We start from the raw sequence: 24,152 nt of genomic DNA, 5'->3' as shown, positions 1-24,152 counted from the left end.
CTCACTGCTGTTGACTGTCCGTTGTGCTCGCGCTGATCCGTTAAGTTTCCGTTGAATTTTGAATTTGAAATGAGTGCGCGCGCTGCGCTGGACTGAGCGCCAAACCAAACAAATGAACTTACCAATGTTGGGACGACGCCTGGCAAACTCCACCAAATAAACACGAGAGGTCCTGTCATTATCACCAGCCTGCCATTATCATTCAACAGCTTAATCATGCGGGTTGGTCAACCGGACAAGCTTTTTTGGCCATAGTGCCTGGTCCCGTTTTTATACAGGTTTCTGTTTCTCATATTATTAAAGCATTGGATGTTTTAAATAGCCTGTGGTGCCGCCACCACTGCTGGGAAGATTTTGTGGACACTTAATGGGGCAAAATGGGGCCTTTCCTCAAAGTGGAGTCCATACATGAAGCTGGTCCAACCGGAGTAAACGCTCTGCTGTTTATAATCTAAAATGTTATGGGTCTTCTTAAGCACGTAAACAGACTGCTTTTGAATTGCTTACATTGTTTCTCTATAGCTGGCTTTCATTTCCTTTAGTCTTTGGTATAAACGGCGTATGGTACTTGTGGTTTTGTACATTGTGCTCGTGCCATCCTGTGTAACTTACTAGCAAACCAAGCCATCATAAGCTTTAACCTGGCTCCACCTGGGAAAACATTGCAGTGCGTGCCTTACAGTTGAATTCTGACATTTTTCTAAAACCTGCATGATTCAGTCATAAATAAATTCAGTACTAGTAAAACTGGTAAATCCAGACATGTGTTTTCACTGGGTACTATTCATTGGGTACTATACTGCCCCTGTGACTCCCCACCATGGATGGCTTTTTAGAAATGTGTTTTATGCAAAAAAGAAAAAAAAAGGATGTCGGATGAACGGATGAAATCTCAAAAGGGTGGTGAAATAATGGCTTCCTATGACGTGGCTTTTAAATCCATTAAACTCTTTAGACATCTGGTTCCCATCACCACCGCTGCCAACAGTGTTGACTGTAAATTTCTTTAGAGTGGTGCTTTTTACATCAAACTGCTCTGGATGACTTTGTTTACATCCTAAGGATTCAATTATGAAAAAGTTTAGGAAAGTCAGTGGGTTTCCCCTTTAATGCTCTTGGCTCGTGGCCATGGAGGCGCATAGACGTCCGATGTATCGAAATTGACAGATCGAAAGAATCAGTTTGGTAAATTGAATCAAACTTCCCACCAGCGCCGCATAAAGTGGATCGAGTTTTGTAGCTCGTCTTATAGCAAGAATTTAGAAGTCCGATTCACGAGTCGGATCGCAGTTCAGTGTTACGAGTGGACATCCCCGCTCAGCTGCCGCGTAGTGGTCAAATTGTTCGATTGCGTGTGAAGGAGGTGGGACTCCAGTTGTGTATGGGGGGAATGAGAAGCCCACATGCAGACGGGACGAGAACGGAGCTGATTCTTCGCCGTCTTGGGTCAGGAACGAAAACGAATCCTAAGTTCTATTCATTGAAATGAAGAATCCGAAAGAATCGATTCGCCAAAGTGACTCGAGCTTCCCGCCGCTAGGCAGCAGAAGTGATTCGCGTCGCCTGATTGATTGCTCAGCTCCGCCCTCGATTATCCGGACTGCTGACGCGGGGAGGGAGTTCGCTACTCTGCGCTAAGCGAGAAGAAGTCCGAGCGATGGAGACGTGACTCCTAAACAGCGCTGCTCGGCTTTAACAAAGGCAGCCCGCTGACGGGCTCAGGATAGAAGAGTTCGGCTTTTCTCCAGGCAGGCAGTAAGTTGGGCGCTTTAACTTGCCGACTCCCGCAGGGAAGCGACAGATAAAGGAAAGTGCTTGTGCCAGCAGCTCCGGTTCACTGACGGAGTTCGGGGCTGTTTGCTTGTCCGTTTCCCGGAGTTAGCTAGCTAGCTGGGGCTTCGCTAGCGGACTGGGAGGATTTTACGGCTCCCTGTTTATCGCAGGTGTGTATTTCTGTGATGGCGCTGCGAGCGAGAGTTTTGTATGACTTTACTTCTGAAAACACCGGGGAGATCTCGGTTAAAGAGAACGAAATCGTGACTGTGTACAGCGAGAAGGATATAGAGGGCTGGTTGGAGGGAACGAACAGCCGCGGAGAGAGGGGGCTCTTCCCCGCGTCCTACGTCGAAGTTCTGAAGAACAACGATAAATCCACCGCACACAACAACAACAGCACTGCCGTGGATGCCTACCAGGGCTCTCGGTACGCCAACATTCCCCCGGGAGGCTTTGAGCCGCCATACAAAGGTCAGAATCAGGTTGAGAACTACAACAAAACTCCGGCGTCGAGTTTTACAACTTTCTCCGCACCACCACCGCCGTCACATCAGCACCACCAGCAGCCGAGTTACCCAGTTAGCCAGGGAAGTGATGACGACTGGGACGATGACTGGGATGACAACTCCACTGTGGCTGACGAGCCAGGCGTTGTCAGTGGAGGCTTCCATGACTATGAAGGGAACGGACCCTCCACCTACAGAGTGTCCACCACGTCCATGTCCCGGGGTGGAAACGCACAGCAGGCTAAGAGTTCAGCCACGGTTAGCAGAAATCTGAACCGGTTCTCAACTTTTGTGAAGTCAGGAGGTGAGGCCTTTGTGCTTGGCGAAGCGTCTGGCTTTGTGAAGGATGGAGACAAAATCTGTGTGGTGATGGGTCAGCATGGCCCGGAGTGGCAGGAAAATCCATACCCGTTCTCCTGCACTATTGATGATCCAACTAAGCAGACTAAATTCAAGGGCATGAAAAGTTACATCTCTTACAAACTGAGCCCAACCCACACACAAAGCCCAGTGAACAGAAGATACAAACATTTCGACTGGCTGTATGCTAGACTGGTGGAGAAATTTCCTGTCATCTCTGTTCCTCACATCCCAGAGAAACAGGCCACGGGGCGCTTTGAGGAGGACTTCATTTCGAAGAGGAGGAAAGGCCTCGTATGGTGGATGAACCACATGACCAGCCACCCTGTGCTGGCCAGGTGCGACGTTTTCCAACACTTTCTCACCTGCAGCAGTACAGATGAAAAGGCTTGGAAACAAGGGAAAAGGAAGGCAGAGAAGGACGAGATGGTTGGGGCTAATTTTTTCCTCACCATTAGCACTCCAGTGGCCCCACTTGACCTCCAAGAGGTGGAGAGCAAGACTGATGGATTCAAGGCCTTCACCAAAAAAATGGATGACAGTGTGATTCAAGTCAATGCTACGCTCAATGAGTTTGCAAGGAAACAGATAACTGGATTTAAGAAGGAATACCAGAAAGTTGGACAGTCGTTTAAGTATCTCAGTCAAGCCTTTGAGCTTGACCAACAGACATTCTCGGTTGGTTTGAACCAAGCAATTGGATTCACTGGGGAGGCCTATGAAGCCATTGGTGACTACTTTGTGGAACAGCCAAAACAAGATGTGGACCCGGTGTTGGATCTCTTAGCCCTGTACCAAGGACATCTTGCCAACTACCCTGACATCATCCATGTCCAGAAAGGTATTTACTCTAACATTTCCTGTGTGTCTGAAAAGGTTGGGTTAATCTAAACCCACAGTGGAGAATTTGCATGACACAAGTTATTTGCGTGGAACCTGGGAGCATGTCAGTGGCCTTGGTTTCAGCAGCCTGTTGTGTCACGTGGGCTGTGAGGTGATGTGTGTTTTTCCATTGGTGCGTAAGTGAGAGAAAATATTGACATTGTATACCTTTGACTGAAAAAATGCTCCAGGATCTGACATGACATAGTTAATAGTACTGATGTAAACTAGATGGCTAATTTTGTAGATAATTTGCTATTATGTCACTATCTTATTGATGTTTTCCCCCTGTTTAACATTTGCTGTGGGAGCACATCTATTTATTTTATAAGCTATAACATTAATTGGTCAAACTGGTTTGAGCTCCACTATTTAATATTACAGCACCTAATCTAGTTCTAGATATAATACAGGATTCATCTTGAATCCCAAACTTGTCTTGTTCGTAGTGGCCTAAATGTACTCATGCAGTAGTTTGGCTTGTGTCTTTTGCTCATGTCAATGATGCATGAAATTAGGGTTTTAAAAATTAGTGGCCTGAATCATCCTTCAAGTAAAGTGGGGTAGAACTATGGCCACTTTTAGGAAAGTAAAAATAACTCTGAGAGAAAACAGTGTTTTTGTCCTTAATATTTGGGCCAATTGGACTAAACTAATAACCTACTAGGACTAACCGTTGTGAAAAAATGTATTTCGAACTTGTTCCTGTATATCCTCTGAACTGCCTTGTTAGGGTTGTTATTGAACTACAGAAAGGATTATGCTCCGTAATAAATGGGTTCATTAATTACCTTACTTCATTAATTAAGTCACACCTTCACTCAAAACTTGCACTGTATTTGCATAATATTCCACTCTGCGTAGTATATTTGGGCGTTTCCATTGCTACATGTGGTTATATGTGCTTTCGATATATTCTGTAATGTAATAACCATTTAGGCCTAGCATTACAAGTTAGCTGTAATTCTAAAAAACATTTGAGAAAGTATTTAAAAACTGAAACGTCATCATTATCTAAGACCACACTTTTATCACCAAACTATGGAGGTTGTGACCCACCCATGAATGCCTGCTGTGTTGTCTTGTCTACATCTACAAAAGCTGACTGTGAAATGTGACTCAGCTGCATAGACTGAGCATTCATCTGATACCAATCACTAGAAAAGCAAATGGTGGTGAACTGCGAAGGTCATGAAAGGTATGCATTTGGACAAGAGTCCTTTGACTGAGATGAATAAACAGCTTCTTCTACCAGTTCCATAATATGATTTTTTAAAAGTAAAATAAGGTAGATATAAGAATCCTGGACATAGGGTATATGTCACTTTGTCACTAGCTTGACAAAGATAAGGTAATTTGTGCAATGTCCTTTTAATGAGAGAGGAAAGGCTTGTGTACAAAAGAAGCCTCCAACTCTTGATGGAGTATAATAACCTTGTGACTACAGAGCCTGTCTATTGTGGGTGGACAATATGTTGGACAAGCTGAACGGCTGTGTCATGGTCCCAGGGTCCCGCGGTGACCCTGATGTAAATGATTCAACCTTTCATACTGCTCAGTAGTTGTTTAGGTTGCCACTAGCAGATGTTAGAGACCTGTGCAATGTCCCATATGCAGTCATTTGCTAAAAACATTACCTTTCTAAAGTATGTTGAGGTCAAATACGATCCATTGCTGTTTAAATAAGTCATCAGGACAGTAGGGGAACTGACCCACATTGCCTCTTTACAGAGCAGTTTTACAGTCTTTGTAACCCTAAACCAGATCATAGCTAAAATGAGTCTGTAGGAGTCTTATCAGTTCATCACCTGTATAAAAAGTATTAATATGATTCCCTTAGTGTAACTGGCACCTTTCCATAAATCAACTAGCTTGTTTTTCGTATATTGTGTTTTGTATTTCTCAGTGTCTCCTGATTTTCATGAGGGACATCTACTTAGACTTAATAGTTTAAAGTTTAGTTATAGTAGTTTAGTTATAGTTAGAATTAAATAGTTTCTGTTCTCCCCACAGTTTCACACTTAGCTTGGCTGACTTTGAACTGCACACCCAAGACAGTCCACAAGATGACTTTTAAATGCAACAGGCTGCAAAGACTTTGCTAATGGCAAGGCCAGGGTGTTTTGAAGATGAGAGGATTGTTCTTTTGCCCAAAGATTACATTTGTAAAGAAAGAGGAGGAGGGCTTAGGTTTGCTTATTGACCATGTGGCCCTAATTTTGAAAGTTCCATTTTGTAACATCTATAATTCAGTCACTTACCATCTGTCTCATTTTCCAGTCCACCCCCTCCCTCTGATGAACCCCGACTAGATACTGAGCTAAAGGATACTGCAAAGCACTTTCTTCTACAAAACACCGCTAACTTCAATGATTCCCACTGCTGTGTTCCCTCACCATAGTCGCTAATAAAATCTGTTGACTGTTATGCAGGTAGAACACAAGGAGATGGTAGACTAAGTTGATCAGTGCTAAACCATGATTTGTGATCAAGGAAATGTTTTTACCTTCTATCTAGGTCTCGCTTACTTATCTCTTGTGTGTAATTCACATTTACATTGCACATTTAAATAATAAAACATTTCAAAAGTAATTTTTTGGAGTCTGTTAGCCATTAGGGACTAATGAAACACAAGTTGCTTCTGTCCATGAACATAACATGTATTGATCTGTGTCAGTGTAGAGCCTCCATCAGCCATTAAAAAGAAAAGGGACCGGCTTCAGCAGACATAATCACAAACTGTTGCAAGGTGTATGAGTACTGTTTCATCTCTTCTCAGCTTTCGGAGAAAATTTAAATTCAGTGAAAAATGTTTTCTGCTTTCTTACATCAGTGTGAGTTCACATACATGCAGGTTTCTGGTCTGATTCACTAATTCACTTTCATTAACCTTCATTAAGCACCTAATACTTTCCATGTTATGAAAAATCTCAGCAGAACATGTTCACTCCTCATTTTTAATGAGGTGTCCTGGAGCACTTGTGTGCTCACACGAGTGGGTGCACAAAAACCTAAAAAGATAGCATATAGATAGCAACAGTACCATAGCATTTGTTCACCTTTTTCATTTGTTTTGTTTTGGATTGGATTAGATAAAAACCCTAGTGTTTTTACATACAAACAGAAAGTTATTCTAGCTATAGTCTTTTTAACTGATAGTTGATCGGAGTAGGCAAATTTTTATCACATTGTTATAAATTAATTTGCATGATATCACAATACACATTTATGAGCATATTTTGGATATTATGAGTACTTACAGACCACTGGCCAACTGTATGTTTTGTTAGAAAGAGAAAATAATTAGACTTCTTTAAGCATTTACATATATCAGCCTACAGGTTAGCCCCCCATTCACACTGATTTTGGAAGGAGTGTTTCAACCCACACTGCTTTTTAATGTAGCAGAATACAGGGCAGCCAAGGCACAATAATAAAAGCGGCCTTTTTAATTCTGTGTGATAAGGAGAGGTTGGAAAATGGTCATGTAAAATTCATTATAACACACAAATGTAGAAAATGGGCCTTGGGGGAAACAAAATACAAAAGCAAAATGTAGGATAAATACTTTAAGTAAAGCAACCCTTTCCTCAACAAAAGTCATTTAAATTAAGATAACGGTCTAGACAAAACGTTCATGATTTACTGTACCATTGAAATAAAGCCGTGTAATTTTTTTTTAGCACGGATACAGTAATGCATCAAATCTGCTCTGATTTAATAATAATGTTGAAAAATGACCAAATGGCTAAAGTGTTGGTCCTTCTCACATGAAGCAAAATGATTAGCATTCATGCATCCAAGCTTCCTCTTACTTTTTTTCTCATAGAAATTCTGAAGAATTTGCATTGTCAATACAGACGCAGGTGTAGTTCTCCACAGACTTCTTGTTTCCGTGTATGTAAAACCAGCTTTAGTACCTTCATTCTTTTGTCAACCTATTATGGCCTTAGAAGCAGTTTACAGAGCGCAGCTTGCCTATTCAAGAATATACAGGGAAGCGTACACCAGCTACAGAGAAAGCTTGTTTGTCTGCTCCCTGCTCTTGTAATATGGTAGAGAGAGCTTGTAGGCAACCACTGTTCACTAGTCACAGCCTAACAGTGGAGCAGTTAGGAGCAGTGTTGTGTAATACCGTGTTACGTAATAGGTAAAGCGCTACTGCGGCAATCTGAGTGATTGTGGAGTTTTCCTTGTGTCTCTCAATGTTTCTTGTCTTTGTTTATGTATTCTCCCAGCAGACCTTTAGCGTGTTCCTGCTGAGTCAGCACGGTTTTTATTTCATTTTTTATCCCTCTCTGTGTCAAGTATTAGTCAGCCCATTTAGCATGTTCTGCTATTTCAGATGAATTGGGTGAGGAAACCGAATGTAAAACCAGGAGCAGTGTTGACATTCTAGCTTTATCTTGTTCGTCATAATGTCTAGACATTCTTCTCATGTATACCTTTCACTCTACTTTTAATCTTTGCCTTCTGTGTAGCCTGTACAATGCAATTCTACCCATCACTTTCCATATCACTTCATGATCTACTGTAGGAGTTCCTTCTGTAACTGTAACTACTTCTGTCTGACACTCTAGCCAGTCAGGCGTCTGACTTGAGTTAAGCATATTGAACCACTTGACATTGCAGACAGTGTGGTTACTTAGAAGAGATGTGGCTGTAGGCTTTATTTTTTACCTTAGTAATGAAGTGCTGAAATTTTTCACTGTTTCTTTCACCTGCCGATCAGTGTAATGAGAGTTTACCAAAACCAACATGCTGCTCTACAGTCAGTTAATAGGATTAGTTTGGAGGGAAAAAAAAAATACACAATTTTCCTTTTACCCAAATGTAGTCTATCGTCAAAGCATGTTTGGTGTATTAAGTTTGCTTCTTAAACTCCCATTATGAGGCTAATGTAGCTAACAGATTACAGAAACGTATAACCACCAATTAGCAACTTGCCAACTGCATGTCTAAAACATTACACACGGTCTCATATTGTTAAGTAATGAATGAAAGTATGACGCATAACAGAAAACAGCAGAAGCAGCCACCTCGAAGCCTCTATTTTGTTTGTCGTACATCGTCAGAAACCGTATGGGGAAACTCTGAGATCACACTTTGAAATTTTTTCACCAAACTTTTGCTTTACATCTTCCATACCTGGATGAATTAGCTAGACAAGGGAGCTGATTCTAAACCAGTGTTACTTTCAGATGCCTGATACTTGTCCTGAGCTTCTCCAAAGAAGAGTCTGCTTTTGCCAGAAGGCAGAATGTGCAGAGTTGTTTTGGGGGGATGGGAGATTTAGGAATGTCTCGCATGTTTTCCTTCACTGAGAAGGGAAGTTAGCCATCTGTGCACTCTGTGCTGAACTACATGACACTGCACAAAATGACTTATGCCTGTAAGACACACCGCATATAAGTAGCTTATATTAAAGCCTTATATTTGCTTCAATGTTATAGCTTTAAGACGAGTAGATAACAGAAATGACCCTTTATGTTTTGTATAAGCTTGACAGAATCAGAATAGAGCATGTATAGACTGGCTTATGTTTCATCATTTATGGCTTTGGCTGTAATTAATGACAGTGCTTTGTTTGTTGAACAAAAGATTAAGGAGTTTTGTCTGGCCTCCACAGATATAAAGGCATGTCTCAACTGTCCAGGGTTTTTCCTGCTGTAACACTGTAGACCCATTTTAGTGTATTACATGTTGGTCAAAGAAAATTGTCTGCTTTTATATTGACCTAATTATTAACAAGCTTCCTTAGTTGGTTTAATGGTAAATTAACTAATTGAGAAAAATGTAAAAAACATCTCCATCCTGCTTATAATAGGTACATTCATATAGGAAGAGAACTGCTTTAAATCACAGTAGCAGACTCTGATTAAGATAATGCTGCTTATGTTTTCTCTTATTCAGTGTGCTACTTCAGAATGGACCACATCTTTGGGTAATGGAGAATTTTGTTTGTGTTCATCTGTAATCATGTAGTTAGAACTCTGTGTGCTACTCATGTGTAGAGTTTTTCCCGTCCTCAAGGAAGTCCACACAGTGCTTTTTCAAAGAACTGCTTTAGAGTTAGCTGATTGTATGCTGACTTTACTGAAACGCCCTAAGCTAACGTTTTTGAACTTCCTGAAACAGTGGGCAGTTATTGGCCTGACTTGCTGTAACCAGTTTTTCACAACTGTTTCTTCACACTCTCAAATTTCCTGTAAGAAAGATATGATTGTTAGTTTAATGATTAGAATTGATTGAAATATTTTTGCTGCTGTAATTATAGAGACATATTTTCCTTCGGGAATCTTGCACAACATTATGCTGAACTGACTGTCATGGCTTGTGGCCTTCCTTGCACCTTTTTAATGAAACTACACTTGGTATGTCTGTAGTACTCCTAGCAAATCCCATGTTTTTGGAGGGCCCGAATGTTTTTGGTTAGTGTGGTATATGGTTAGACTTTACAGCTGTAGTACACATTCAGTTGACACCTTCTCAATGCTAACATGTACTTACATCAGAACAGAGAGTTAGGATTAACCCAACAGCTTTTTCTATAAAGGCTATAAAAACACATTCTCTCTCTCTCTCTCTCTCTCTCTCTCTCTCTCTCTCTCTCTCTCTCTCTCTGTCTCTCTCTCTGTCTCTCTCTCTCTCTCTCTATATATATATATATATATAAAATATTATTTTTATTTACACATACAAAATGAATGAAATGTTTTTGTTTGGTTGCTTGTTTGTTAATATTTGCATGGTATTCAAGCAATTGTGACAGCAGCCATTGCTGCCTTGTCAACTAAGAACACAATACTGGGTGTGTATTTGATGTATTTTAGTGGTTTGTAGTTGAAGATTTAAGAGTGGTATATCAGCTGTGCACATGTGTGTTGTGCTGTTGGGTGCTTAGCCTAATGGTTAAGTAACTTGTTGCTCATGTGGAAGAACAGAGTTTAGTTCTGTTATCCGGTATGGTCAGCTTCTTTGTAACTTAAATTTATAACTTCTGTCCAAGTTTCAGGCAGCTGTCTAGGCTGTGGAAATTTTTTTTTTTTGTGCAAGCTGTTGGGTTCCCCGTTGTTGGCTAATTGATGTTGGCAATCTGGCATAACTGTAACCACACAAAATGTAGTTGTTGCATGCTTCATCTTTGCTTTACTTCCTCCCTCAAGCTCTGAAACAGGGTGTGAAATTACACCCCACGGGTAAACAAACTACCTGGTATTAAAGTTGGATAACCTTTTTTTTTCCTTTTTTTCCGACACTGTGATGTGTATCTGTGTAAAACTATTCAGTACATTATATTTGTTGGTGTTTAGTTGATTGGACTGAGTTGTTTGGAAAGTTTATAAATTAGTCTTGGCCTCATTAATAGAGTGAAGTGTGTTGGTAAGGAAAACATTTAACTGTAGTGCAGTTTTTCAGGATTGGACCTAAGAAAGAGTGCTCTAAGATAGGCCTATTTTAAAAAGTTTTCCATTGTTACTCAAAACTGCACACATCCACATTTCAGATTCAGATTTCATGTTGATATGTTTGTGTAATTTAACAACAAGTGGTGAGCAGCCTGGTCGAATTGGGTAAACGTTGAGTCAATGTAAACGTGTAAATTGGGTAAACGTGAGCCAATGTTTCCCTGTGCTTCTCCTGAAGTACCCCTGATGCACATTTAAAAAAGAAAAAAAGGAAAAATGACAATAATTTAACAACAGATGTACGATTGAGCTATTCCAGTAAATGTTAGCTAAAGACTGAACACCACACTCCCTCCCGATGATCTCTCAGTGAGTGCGTTTACATGCACAAAATAATCAGATCATGATTGGATTTCTGCAGTTATCTGATTACTCAAATGGTCAAGTCTGATTTCTTAGATCAGAGTAAGGTCTAGAAATCCAATTAAGAAATCTGATAAAGAGAGCTGGATTTTAGCTCAGTAATCAGATTTCTTAATACATGTAAACTCTTACTCTGATTTCTTTCTTTCTTTCTTTGTGCATGTGCGACAACAGACCACAGGACTGGAAATAAGCAAGACGGTAACAGAACACTGGCTATGTTTGCATGCAAAAATGATTGCCAATCCACCTGAATACAATCGGATTACAGATTCAGACTGAGGTGTTTATGCTCACTCTGTTCAGCAATCCAATGGAAAATAGTCTAATAGTCTAAACTGACTATGAAAACACATTGCTAAGTAAAGATATTAATACATTTACATTTTGAAGGCATTTTGTACCATTGCTGCTCTCCAGTTGGATTCATCTGTCTTATCTAGCAGCTTTTGGAGGTCCAGTGTAAAAAGCAATTCATCTATTTATGTATTTATTTGTTAATGTGTAAACAAACATTTTATAAATTGCAATATTTTGATTAAAATCAACTATATAAAGTTAAAATTAAGTATACCTAAAATTTTGACTTCATTAATTGTAGTTGCGAGCGTTACAAAATGTAAATATTGTTGCTGTTAAGGTTAGAATTATTGACAAGTATTGAAGTATTTGTTCAGAAACAGTTTTCAAACTGCAGTTTTCAGCCTGTAATTGCTGTTCAGGCTGTAGTGCAGGATCAATAATGTGGACAGTGTTACATTAAATTACAGTCAATGTAATTAAATGTGTATTACTGTGCACTGACTTTATGAAAGACCATTTATATGTATGTATGTATATGTATATATATATATATATATATATATATATATATATATATATATATATATATATATATATATATATATCGCTATTGTCGGGAGAAAACCTTGTATCTCCAAAATAGTAACTTTTCAGGAGAAGGAAAAAAACCTACTTTACTCTTAATGTAATTCCATGGAACCAGACTTTTTACCAAGTCATTTTGGGTCGTATCTTTTGGTCCATTCATCATGAACTTTACATACAATGTAAAAGGGTATTTTCAAATGATGTCAAAAACTGACAAATGTCCAAAAATGGAGATATGAGGTTTTCTTCCAACAGCAGGTGTGTGTGTGTGTGTGTGTGTGTGTGTGTGTGTGTGTGTGTGTGTGTGTGAGAGATGTTATATTGCTCCTAGATATCTCTGAGGTGTATTAAATAGATTGGTCACTGGCCAGTCTTGGTTCTGTTTGTCTTGTGACTAATTAAATTTTTCCATAGCCACCCATTGAATGTTGCAGGGTGACAAGACATGAAAATTCATGGGGGGAAATGCCTTTCTTTTTTTATGGTGGTTTGTTTTCTATCATGGTTGGTTGGGTCTAGTGGTTTGGGGCTGTTTCCTTTTCTAAGACTTAATTTGACTGAAAACTCACCAACAATAATTCTACTGTGTGAATAAAATGCTCCTTTGCTTTTATTTAAAAAAAAAATGCAAACAGAAATTTGATTTAAGAGCACTACTGCAAGAACCTGAGTCACCTACCGTTTCATTATACGTATTCATTATGCATGAATACAAACATTGATTTTCAACAATGCATGTCACTGAGAAAATTGAATGCTACTATTTTGACAGTACAGAAAAATAGCCAAAGGAAACGATCTCATCATAAAAAGCCTAACTAACTTGCCAAATAACAAGCTGTTTTTAAAATTGTAAAGTTTCAGTTTTATTTTAAAAACTGCTAGTTAGAGACTTTTTTTGTTTGAAATTAAAATGTTGGTGAAAGCAGTTTTACTATTTTAATAAATATATTTTAATAAAGAATCAGGATGTTGAGGTGTTTTGTGATATAGTAACACATGAAGACATGCAGCTGGGACAGTAGTGTACAACATACAAAAATTAATAGTAGTCAACTTGCGCACTGTGCGCGTGTGTGTGTGCTGGTAAAGGCAGACACGTTGTGCAAATTTTGATTTACTTTTTTTTTCTTTAAAGCTAAATCGTGTTCATAATTAGATGGTTCTGGTGTTGTGATTTACATCAACATTAATGAAAAAAACAAACTCGGAGCCTGTTATTAATCTGGGTGTAATTTTTGACACAACACTGTCGTTCGAACCCCACATAAAAAATGTCTGCAAAACAGCCTTTTTTCATTTAAAGAACATTTCCAGAATTCGCCCATTTCTGTCCTCTGCTGCTGCTGAGATCATTACTCATGCATTCGTGACCTCTAGATTAGACTATTGTAATGCAGTGTTGCATGGTCTCCCTACCCGGCTTTTAAACAGACTGCAGTATGTGCAAAACTCTGCTGCTAGGGTGTTGACCCATAAAAGATCTTGGGAACATATTACACCAGTATTGAGGGATCTCCACTGGCTTCCAGTCCAGTTTAGAGTACAGTATAAAATACTGGTAACTGTTTTTAAATCTCTCCATGATCTTGCCCCCACTTATTTGGGTAATCTACTTCAGATGTATGTTCCAACTCGCACTTTACGCTCCTCTTACTCTCATCTCCTAATTGTGCCTTCTACAAAATTCCGTACTCTAGGTGATAGAGCGTTTGGTGTTGCTGGCCCAAAACTCTGGAATGGGCTTCCACTACAGCTCCGTACATCATCATCTCTATCATGTTTTAAAGCCGGTCTTAAAACCTATCTCTTCCAGCTAGCATTTGAGTGAGAATTTCTCTCGAACTTCTATTTATTTTAGTTAAGTCTTTTATTATTGTTTTATTTTTATTGTTGTTATTTTATATATATATATTTTTTTTTTCTTAGTTTATTTTATATATTGTTATAAATCTTAATGTATTATCTGTTTTACTTTTTTTGTATTGTACAGTGTCCTTGGGTCTCTTGAAAGGCGCTTTATAAAATAAAAGTATTATTATTATTATTATTATTAATAGCCTAATATTAACAGGCTATACTGACAGCAAAGGAAAACTGCAATAAAAGTAGCCTATATGCTGACAGTATTCTTTTGCCATTTTGTTTTAACAGGAGGCGATATTATGGGCTGTAAACACACAACTTAATAAACTTGCATCAAAAACTACTAAACTGAGATACCAGTATCAAACCATACCAAGAACTAGCAAATAAGAGGAAAATTTCTTACAAGCTTCTGAGTTTATTTTAGTCACATATTTGTTGTGCTTCGCTGGTATAAGGCACAGCAGCATAGCTGTTCCTGATAAATGGTCAAAAAGTGTAGGTACAAGATGTACCTATGAACTAATATTTCAGTTTCTAGTTTTATAAAGTTATAAATGTGATTAAAATACCAAATGCCATTCATGTAAATAAATGTTTTGTTCTACTTCCACTCAAGTTTAATCTCAGCTGTCCCTGTGATCTTCCCAAAGGTGCGCTGACCAAGGTAAAGGACAGTCAGAAGCATGTAGAGGAGGGTAAGATGGAGAGACAGCAGGCTGACGGCATCAACGAGCGCTGCAACATCATCTCGTTTGCCACCCTGGCTGAGATCCAGCACTTCCACCAGATCCGTGTACGTGACTTCAAGGCACAAATGCAGCATTACCTGCAGCAGCAGATCAGCTTCTTTCAGAAGGTCACAGGCAAGCTGGAGGAGGCCCTGAGGAAGTATGACAATGCCTAGATCCACCACAGCTGGACATCACACACCCTTCACCCCTCACGTGGTGTAGTGCCAAGCGAGAGTTAGCCAGCCCCAATTTAGCAATACTTTAAACTGAGAGCCAAGCAGACAACCTTCCTCTCGGTTATCTATGTGAATTCTTTACTTACACAATGAATGTCTTGCTACAGCTAAGAGGGGCTAAAAAAAGCTTAAGGGGAAAATGTGGTGAGATACTGTCAGCCCTCTCTAGGAGAGGTGGTTATTTCCGGAAAAGGGGAAGTGCCAATGTTTCGAGTTTAAAACAGCTAAAAGAGAAGGGCCAGGGCCAGTGGTTTCCACCACCGAAACAAACCTTTGGAACACCTACATTACCTCTGTGAATCTAATACTGTGGGATAAAACGTTCCATTGGAAAGTTAGTAATCACAGTCAGGCTGAGTGATGTAAGCTTTATCTTAACAAAGCAACAGAGGGAAATCTTTTGCTTATGCTACTAATGTAATATTTTTAGAGAACTTTATGTACCCAGTCTTCTCACACTGTTGACAAAATGTTTAATATGAATTCCTTTGGGAGAATATCTCCTCAGCGCTGTTGTGTGGCTTTTCACTGCCAACCTTTGGAACACTTGAGCCCTTTCAAGTTAGCCAATCTTCTACAAAGTTTTTAAAACCTCTCAGAGCAGCTGTCTCCACTTCATTGTGCCTTCAATTCTGTCTTTTATGGTATTTTTATCATTTCTTTTAAGCAATGTTATATACAGTATGTATTGTACTTATTCTAAGATTTGTTTTTACAAGACCTGATTTTATCATCTAAGAGATCACAGCTGCTAGGCCAAGAAGTCTGTTTAAATTGCACAGTGATAAGCCTTGGGAAAGGAAGGATGCCCTAATTTGGCTCTCTTGACAGATTTTTTCCCATGTTATTTTCAGTCTGGAACATGACATGATGCATTAAGGAAAAACAGTTGTGCCCCAGCTAGATTACCCAATCATTCCCAAAAGACATAAAAACTTTTCCCATGCTGCGTGGTTCAGCGTCCAAATAAAGCAAGTGGGCAGGAATCCATATAAAGCAAGAATATGATGATAAACTAAAAGCACAGCTCACTCAGGACTCCCTTTCTGTTGATTTCATCATGGATGCTAAACTGGACACTTCTCTTCTTGGCTGATGAACCTGGTATTTGAGTCATAATGTCCTATTGTGGGCTAAGAATTTATTTTCTAATGATGAATGGAAGAAATTGTTTTATTTAACATTAGTTCTGAAGGAAACTGCTGATTTGTTCAGAAAAAAACAATGTTTTCTTCCAAAATAAACCCCCTACATGATTCAGCTCCAAGATGTCTTTTTCTTTTTTGAAATAGGCCAAACTTTGGAGATGATATATACTGCAGGGTTAATGGCAATATTGGTGTAGTTCAGTGAACACTACAAATCTGTTATTCCAGTGAAAACATGGACATTGTGTCATTTTATCACTGTATCTGGCCACAGCTGCAATAAACAGCAGCCTGTTACGTCTGTAACAGGACAGAATCAATTGTTGCTTCAGTTACACTGTAAACTTTGTTTTTTTTTTTTTTTTTTTTTAAACAGACTAAGAGGTTATGTTTATTTACACAGTCCATGTACATGTGTGTTCCTCATATTTAACACTTAAGATATGAATATAGTTCACAGCAAAAATGTATAAATTGTATATACACATCAGAGGCTTGTGGATATATTCTCATCTTTTTAAACTCAAGTTACGTTCAATATTCAGTGTTCTGTTCTGTTCTGTTCTTTTCAACATCAGCTTTACATTCTTCAACATGTCTTCCTGGGTTTGAGGAGCAGGTTTTGCCTTAATAATGATTTAACAATTTTCTTTTGAAATTACTGTTGAAATCGCATATTGAAACTCTTTTGGTCCTAAAAAGGTTTGAGTGTTGATGAATGCTGACATCACAACAAAGGGGTAAAATGTGTGGGCTCTGACCTTATGCACAAAGTAATAGTTGTCAGTTTGATTAATATTGCAGTTAAATAAGTATTGCTGAATAGAGGGGTGTTTAATATGTTATGGCATTAAGAACCCACAATTTGTTCATTTGTTTAAACATGGAAAGTGTTCCCAAACTTTTGATGTGGTTTTTCTGACAGTAATTTACATAAACGTAATACATAAGGGACATAATTATTATATATACCTTATTTCTCATATAGGTGCACTTTGTAGATCTACAATTACAGACTGTAGTCCATCTGTTTCTCTGCATACTTTGTTAGCCCCCTTTTACCCTGTCCTTCAGTGGTCAGAGCACACAGGACCACCACAGAGCAGGTATATTCTCAGCAGTGGAGTGACACTGACGTGGTGGTAGCATGGTAGTTTGTGTTGTACTGGAAAGAGTGGATCAGACACAGCAGTGCTGCTGGAATTTTTAATCGTGCTGTCCACGCTATTAGACACTCCTACCTTGTTGGTCCACCTTGTAGATGTAAAGTCGTAGACGACAGCTCATCTGCTGCTGCACAGTCTGTATTGGTCATCCTCTAGTCCTTCGTCAGTGGGCACAGGACGCTGTTGGCTGAATCTGTTTGATTGGTGGTCTCTTCTCAGTCCAGCAGTACTGCTGTAACTGATCCACTCATGCCAGTACAACACACACTAACTCGCCACCACATATCAGTGTCACTCGAATGCTGAGAACGAACCACCACCCAAATACTACCTGATCTGCGGGGGTCCTGACCACTGAAGAGCAGGGTGAAAGAGCAAAACGTATGCAGAGAAACAGATGGACTACAATAATCATAGAGCTACAAAGTGCACCTGTATGGTAAATAGACCTTTTATATACAATAGATAACATTCTACACCGTAAATTAATGAAACAAACAGTTGTTGCTCCAGCTGCTGTAAAATTTATATATACCAAAAACTAGAACAGAGTTGCCACCACTCTACCATAAGAGGAAGTTTGATTTCTATTTGTTGGTGATTGAAGGATGTGAGAGTGTGATAAGGGCTCTGTCTAAGGACACAGCTGCAAAGTTAAAGGTAGTTCATATATTTGGACACTGTCAGCACTTCGCTTTATCCTTCACTCTGAATCTGAAAGCGCTGAACTTCTGTACATATTTTTTTCTCTGCCCTTCATTTTAAGCTGACCACATCCTTTTACAGATCAGTATCACCATTAGTTGTTGCCTGCAAATTGTAAAAGTAGGTTTATGAAGTGAGTCTCAATCATGGTGAGCAGTGATCTGTTCTGAACATGATGTTACCGAGACAACTGTCTGGCCTAAGTGGTGACAAAATGCAGTTTTTCAGCACCATTGCGTGGGAACAGGGCCTGTTTGCCAGGCTTGGCCCTTTCTCTCATTGGCCCTGGCAGAGCGTCCTGGCCCTCAGCTCAGCCTGTAAACACAGAAGCATGCTCAGCTTTCAGCAGGATGGACCTCAGGGCTCTGTGCCAACTGAATCTCCTACTAACAGGCATGGGTCACCCCATCCTTCACTTTTCTGGAGTCCTGTACAACAGAGGTGTGAAATTGAAGCTGTAATGTTTGGAAATGTCCTGAGAATTTCATTTCTGCTAAAAATTAGTTTTGGCCAGTGTTTTATTGAATATTTTGATCAATTCCAATCAACTCTGACCTTCCAAAATCCTTGCACTTGAATCAACAGCTTGAAATCAATGCATCATCTACATTTTTCTCCCTGACTGCAATAGTGTGGGCCTAATGTACACACAGCACAATTTCAGTTTTTCAGATTATTCACATATTTCTTTAATGCAATGCATTCTGGTGGAAAAAAAAGAGTTATAAAGGTGCACAACCAGCGTTACTTAGATTCATCTGTTGTGCAGATGTGTTCACATGCGAACATTCTGCTGATGACCCAGAATTACACAATAATTAATACTAAGACTTTTACATTTACATTTACAGCATTTAGCAGACGCTCTTATCCAGAGCGACCTACAAGAAGTGCTTTGTCAATCTTTGTCAACCTATTTTTTCAGTATAATGCTAAATATAAGCTGTAACTGTGTTGTTACTAATGGTGCATGCAGCATAACTGCACAAATATCTGATTTGAGCACATTCTGTTTTGGTTTTCATAACAACTGAGTTGGAGTCACAAGATTCTCACTCTGATTAAAACCCAATTCCTGTTCCACCCTCCTGTTAAATGCTGCGGCCATGAGTCAGAGGGAAAGGGCACAGTATGAAAACAAAATCCAAATTCCGCCCCAAACAGCTGGAAAAGGCTTCACTATATGCTGTCCTTAATATCTTAGGCCAGCCTCATGTCCACATGAAATAAAGTTTTTCTTGTGCATACTTGTGCCGTTTTCACAGATGTTATCAATCAAAGTTGTTTAGAATATCTGCCACAAAATAATAGACTGGAAAATGTCTACATCAGCAGATCATTCTTCAGTTCAGTGATTTGATATGGTGTATGGGTGACAGATGGGTCACAAATGAAAAGAAAAACCTAAAGAAAAGAGTGGAGTGCAGGTGCTACCAAACTGGTGTGTTGCATGGTGCAATCAAGCCATCCTACAGTGCTCTGTGGTATGTGTGAAAATGCTGAGTAGGCCCAGTTGATCTCGATTCTGGATGAAGATGAAAAGAGGAAAACATCTCAGTGATTTTAAGAGAGAGGTTCAATACTGGGGCGTGGGTGGGGGGAGCTTCAGTCACAAAGACTGCTCAACTGATTTTTTTCAGTAGGGACAGTGACTAAAGCAACATCAGTAAACAGGGTTGCAAATTGTGGCATGAAATACACATTTAATAACTGTGATGCTGGCCATTAGTTTGACATGTAAGAAAAAAGAAAAGACGAGATGACAGAATGTGAATGCAGGAAATGATTAGACAGGCAGCAAGAACAGTCCGTCATCAATTACATAGAGAGGAACATAATAGTAAGGTTGCAGTGCATAAACCCCTCATTACAAAGACAAGTACACATTTTAGAGATCAGTAGTGGTAAAACCTTAGGCACTGGGGTGCAGAGATATGGAAAGTTATGGTCAAATCATTCAATCCAACATTTTTTCTAGTGGGCAAGTGCATGTGTGGTGTAGACACCTACAATGGGGGTTTACGCTGGCTGTGATACTGTGGCATTTTGCTGGCGAGATCGTCTCTTCAGAGCAGTGGTCAACCAACCCTGATCCTGTAGATCTACCTTGCTGTAGGGTCTAGTTCCAACCACAATCTGCCACACATGCTCACAAGCTGATAAACGTCCTCAGGAGTCGTTGATTGTCTGGATCAGATGTACAATGTTAGGTAGATGAAGGACAGCATGCTGGATGCAGGCTGGAATTGAATTGAGCAGGAAAGCACATTTCCAAGAACTGGTCTGGTCGGTGACCACTGAGAGAAATCACTGCAGATCAATAAAGTTACTTGGACTGATCACCTTTATCTGATGATGAAATATTTCTATCCTGATCGGAGTGGTCTCTTTCAGGATGGCAATGCCCATCATCATTAAAACAAAAACTGAGGGAATAGCTTTTCATTAAAGCTGGCAGCTCGTGAAGGCCCAATACCTTATTAAGACATTTACTGTTTTATTTAATTTGTCACTGTCCTTACTGTCCTTTGAATGAAGAAAATGTATCATATCGCTGTTGTCAGTAGAAAACCTTGTATCTCCAAATCGCTAACTTTACAGGAGAAGTTAAAAACCTACTTTACTTTTAGTGTAAGTCAATGGAACCAGACTTTTTCCAAGTAATTTGGGGTCATTTCTTTTGGTGCATTCTTAAATTAATTTGACATAATGCATAAGGCAACAGGCATTTCAAATTATGTCAAAAACTGAAAACCGACAAAAATGTAGACAAGGTTTTCATCTGAGGACAACGACGTGATAATCAGATGTGATATTGGTTCTTAATTTACTGTTATTTGTATCTCTCTGTATAGTCTTTTAGTGGCGTTCAAAAAGTAGAGTAAAAATAATGCATATTTACATTTAACTTTATTCCAAAAATAGTGAATGCATACTGTGTCCATTTCTTTTGACATGAAGTAAAACAGTTTACAGTTTTTTCACCTTCTCTTAGGATTTGTCTGCAAGAACTTATTACTTGTTAGAAAAACTGCCAATTATAGCACAGTAGCCTTAGAATTCCCAGACATTTCTCAGAATGCCCTGGAGTTCCAGGAACTTGCCACCTGAAGTTCTGTTTCCAGTTACTACGCTTTGATGGGTCTTTGACCCTGCTGAGCTGGTTGGAACTAAAGCCAGTTTAATAGCCCACAGGCTGACAGGGTGAGCTGACGCTACACAGAATCTCTCCTGGGGAAATCCCAGCTGCTCCAACTTTGAAAGCATCTGGTTGCATGTACCAGTGTTTGCATTTTCCCCACCCTTGCTACAGACCAGTTCCCTCGGAAGTAGGTAATTTGAGGTCTCAATACAGGCATTTTGTTATCTCATAGCCAAAATAAATGGGCTGTCTTTCAATGAAAAGGACAATACAGCAATTGTATTGGCTGTCTTTGTATTTAGTAAATTATTTGTCAAAATATGTAATATGTGAACCTCAATTTAAACCTAAATTCACTTAGTTGAAATGTCTTAGTTTCAAATAAATGTTGAGGCAACACTTCAAGTGTCCTGTTGACTTCCTAGTAAAGAGAAAATGATGTAGTTGTACAACATTCCGTTCCAAAAACGTTGGGAATTAAGTGAAACCTTTATTAAATGGAAAGCCGTGATTTGTAAATTCTGTTTGACCTGTTTTAAATGGATTTTTTTGTCATTATTGTGTTACACAAGTATTCAACTGTGCAACCATATGAGGCCTTTGTTATCTTGTTGTTGTCTGTGTTTTCAAAGGGAGACAGGTCTGGACCACAGGTAGTCTTGCAACCACCCTCTCTGATTATGTAGTCACACTGTTGTAACACAGCTTAGTGGGCACTGTCATATTGAAATAACTTTACTGGTGTGTTCCATGGTACATTTGTGGATGCAGATAAGAACAGTGCTTATTGACAAGTATGCCTGCGCCTGTGTGGTGAGATCCATCACAAAAACATGCTGGATTTTAATGCAGTGCCATCTGAGGGACTGAAGGTCATGAGTGTTCTGTCGTGTTTTTTGTTACACACAGAGATTTCTGCAAGTTCCTCAACTCTTTTAATGATATTATGCAGCATAGAGGGTAAAAACACCTAAATCCTTTGTATCCAATATGCATAGGCAGTACCTGCATGCAAGATGCATACTGGTGTCAGATACACCCAGTACAATGAAAAATTAGGCATGTAGATAAGCTAGCTAGTTTTGTATTACAGGCTAGCTAGCTTAAAGACATGCCTTATTCTTGACTTGCAGGAACAAATCACGGCAGAACAATAACATGACCTTTACGCTGTTTAAATTAGAAGAAGTACAAGGCTGAGGGACGGATTTCTCATCGGCTTCTTATTGGTGATGATCTCAGATGCCATCATTGGCTCTTTGCTATAGAGAATGATACCTATGATGCATTCCAATGTCTATGATGCATTTATGGTAATATTACAATATTACAATATATAGGGTTTCCCAGATGCATGTGCATGACTCAATTAACCAAAGAGAATACATACTGGAGAATAAATGCAGTTTATGAAACCAACTGACTTCAAAAAACTTATGAAATAACCCCCTCAGTTTCCACACAGAGCAAACAAGTAATACTTAGGCTTTAAGACTGCCACATGTCCAGGATTTCCCATGTCTAGGTTCTTGGTTACCTATCCAGGAAAAAAATCATTCCTTTCCTAGACACAAAATATCCAGGAATCCAAATATTTTCATATGTTTGTATTTTTTATGAACTTCTTTTTCACCCTATCAAACTATTTATGTACAAAGACAAAAACAACAAATGTTGGGACTGCTAGTGACCTGTTTAGGCATTAGGTAGCAGTTCAGTGCCATAACCGAGAAGATAAGGTTCTGTAACTGAACTGACATTCATCTACCTTAGACTATATCATGAGCATAGCTACCCATCCAATGATTTTAGCAAAAAGTTAAGCTACTAATCAAGTGTCCGGTAATTTTACAGTGCTGAGGTGGCAACCCTCAACATATAGGGCCCCAGACCACATTAACGTGAAAAACACTTTTGTTGTTGGTTTTAGGTGAAATTCCCCTTTGCTGAAAACAACAACATACAGCTGCATGAATTCCATGCTGGTCTTCACTGGTTTATACTGGTTTATGCTGGTCTGGTACTGGTTTAGTTGGATACCCAGCATGGTCATGTTGGTTGACCAACATACCAGCACCTTAAACACAACATCTGGTTTTGCTGGTGACCAGCCACGCTTGTCTGTGCTGGTTTTTCTGGCAGAGTGAAGACATGTTCTTTTCTATGATTCATTGTGGCCTCAAGACATCATGTCAGCTACACAGATAAAACCTCAGGAGGATGTCACAAGGCTCTGACGAAGTGTGAGCTCATTGAGTTGGCTCCCTGAATCATTTGGTTCTGCTTCTGTCTTCAGGCATGCCACAAACATTTCCTGTTCCCTGTCTTTGGATCTGAAGCAAGACCTGCGTCTGGAGGATCATATGACTCCTCTGCCCTGACCTAAGTCCACATTGTAGCCAGGGGCTCAGATCATAGTAATAGTGTGAGGTAACAGCAATCTACATTTGTGGAAAAAGAAAAAATAATAATAACTACGGTAAGAAAACAGCATCCAAGAGACAATAGTTTAATCAACATCAATAATAATGATACAAAGCCGTCTGTGAAAAGTTTAGGAGACACCTCACCCTTTTTGAAACTGGAATTTTCTTGCTGTTACTTTTCAAATGGTAAGAAGAAAACCTGCACTGTATGTAAAATCAAACATACATCAAATATAAATAAACAAATAAACCATACATTGTGATCTGATGTGAGTGTGCTAGCTAAACCACTTCCAAAGCTCTCCTTGAGGAGGTCTAGTCTTTACAGTTGAAATCCAAAACCTAGTTCAACTACTCAATCCTTCACTAATCAGGTGTGCAGATTTAATTTAACAAATCAGTACAATGACTGGAGTGCACCAAGAAGTCAGGAACCAAAGCTGTCTTTCTTCAAAACAAGAATTATAGAATTTCATGGTGTT

The 24,152-nt window shown here is 39.3% G+C and overlaps 1 protein-coding gene across 1 annotated transcript; it reads left to right on the top strand.

Moving 5' to 3' along the window:
• The first annotated feature begins 1,619 nt into the window (after positions 1–1,619).
• snx18a (sorting nexin 18a) lies at positions 1,620–16,350 on the top strand. Its single transcript, XM_017705122.2, has 2 exons — positions 1,620–3,483; positions 14,767–16,350. Exons 1-2 carry the CDS (start codon positions 1,959–1,961, stop codon positions 15,018–15,020), a joined length of 1,779 nt encoding a protein of 592 aa, XP_017560611.1. The 5' UTR covers positions 1,620–1,958; the 3' UTR covers positions 15,021–16,350.
• The last annotated feature ends 7,802 nt before the right edge of the window (positions 16,351–24,152 follow it).

The sequence above is a fragment of the Pygocentrus nattereri genome, chromosome 20 (assembly GCF_015220715.1).
Source record: "Pygocentrus nattereri isolate fPygNat1 chromosome 20, fPygNat1.pri, whole genome shotgun sequence".
Taxonomy (NCBI): domain Eukaryota; kingdom Metazoa; phylum Chordata; class Actinopteri; order Characiformes; family Serrasalmidae; genus Pygocentrus; species Pygocentrus nattereri.
Note: the sequence above shows the minus strand (reverse complement) of the source record. Positions and strands in the feature narration are given on the sequence as shown.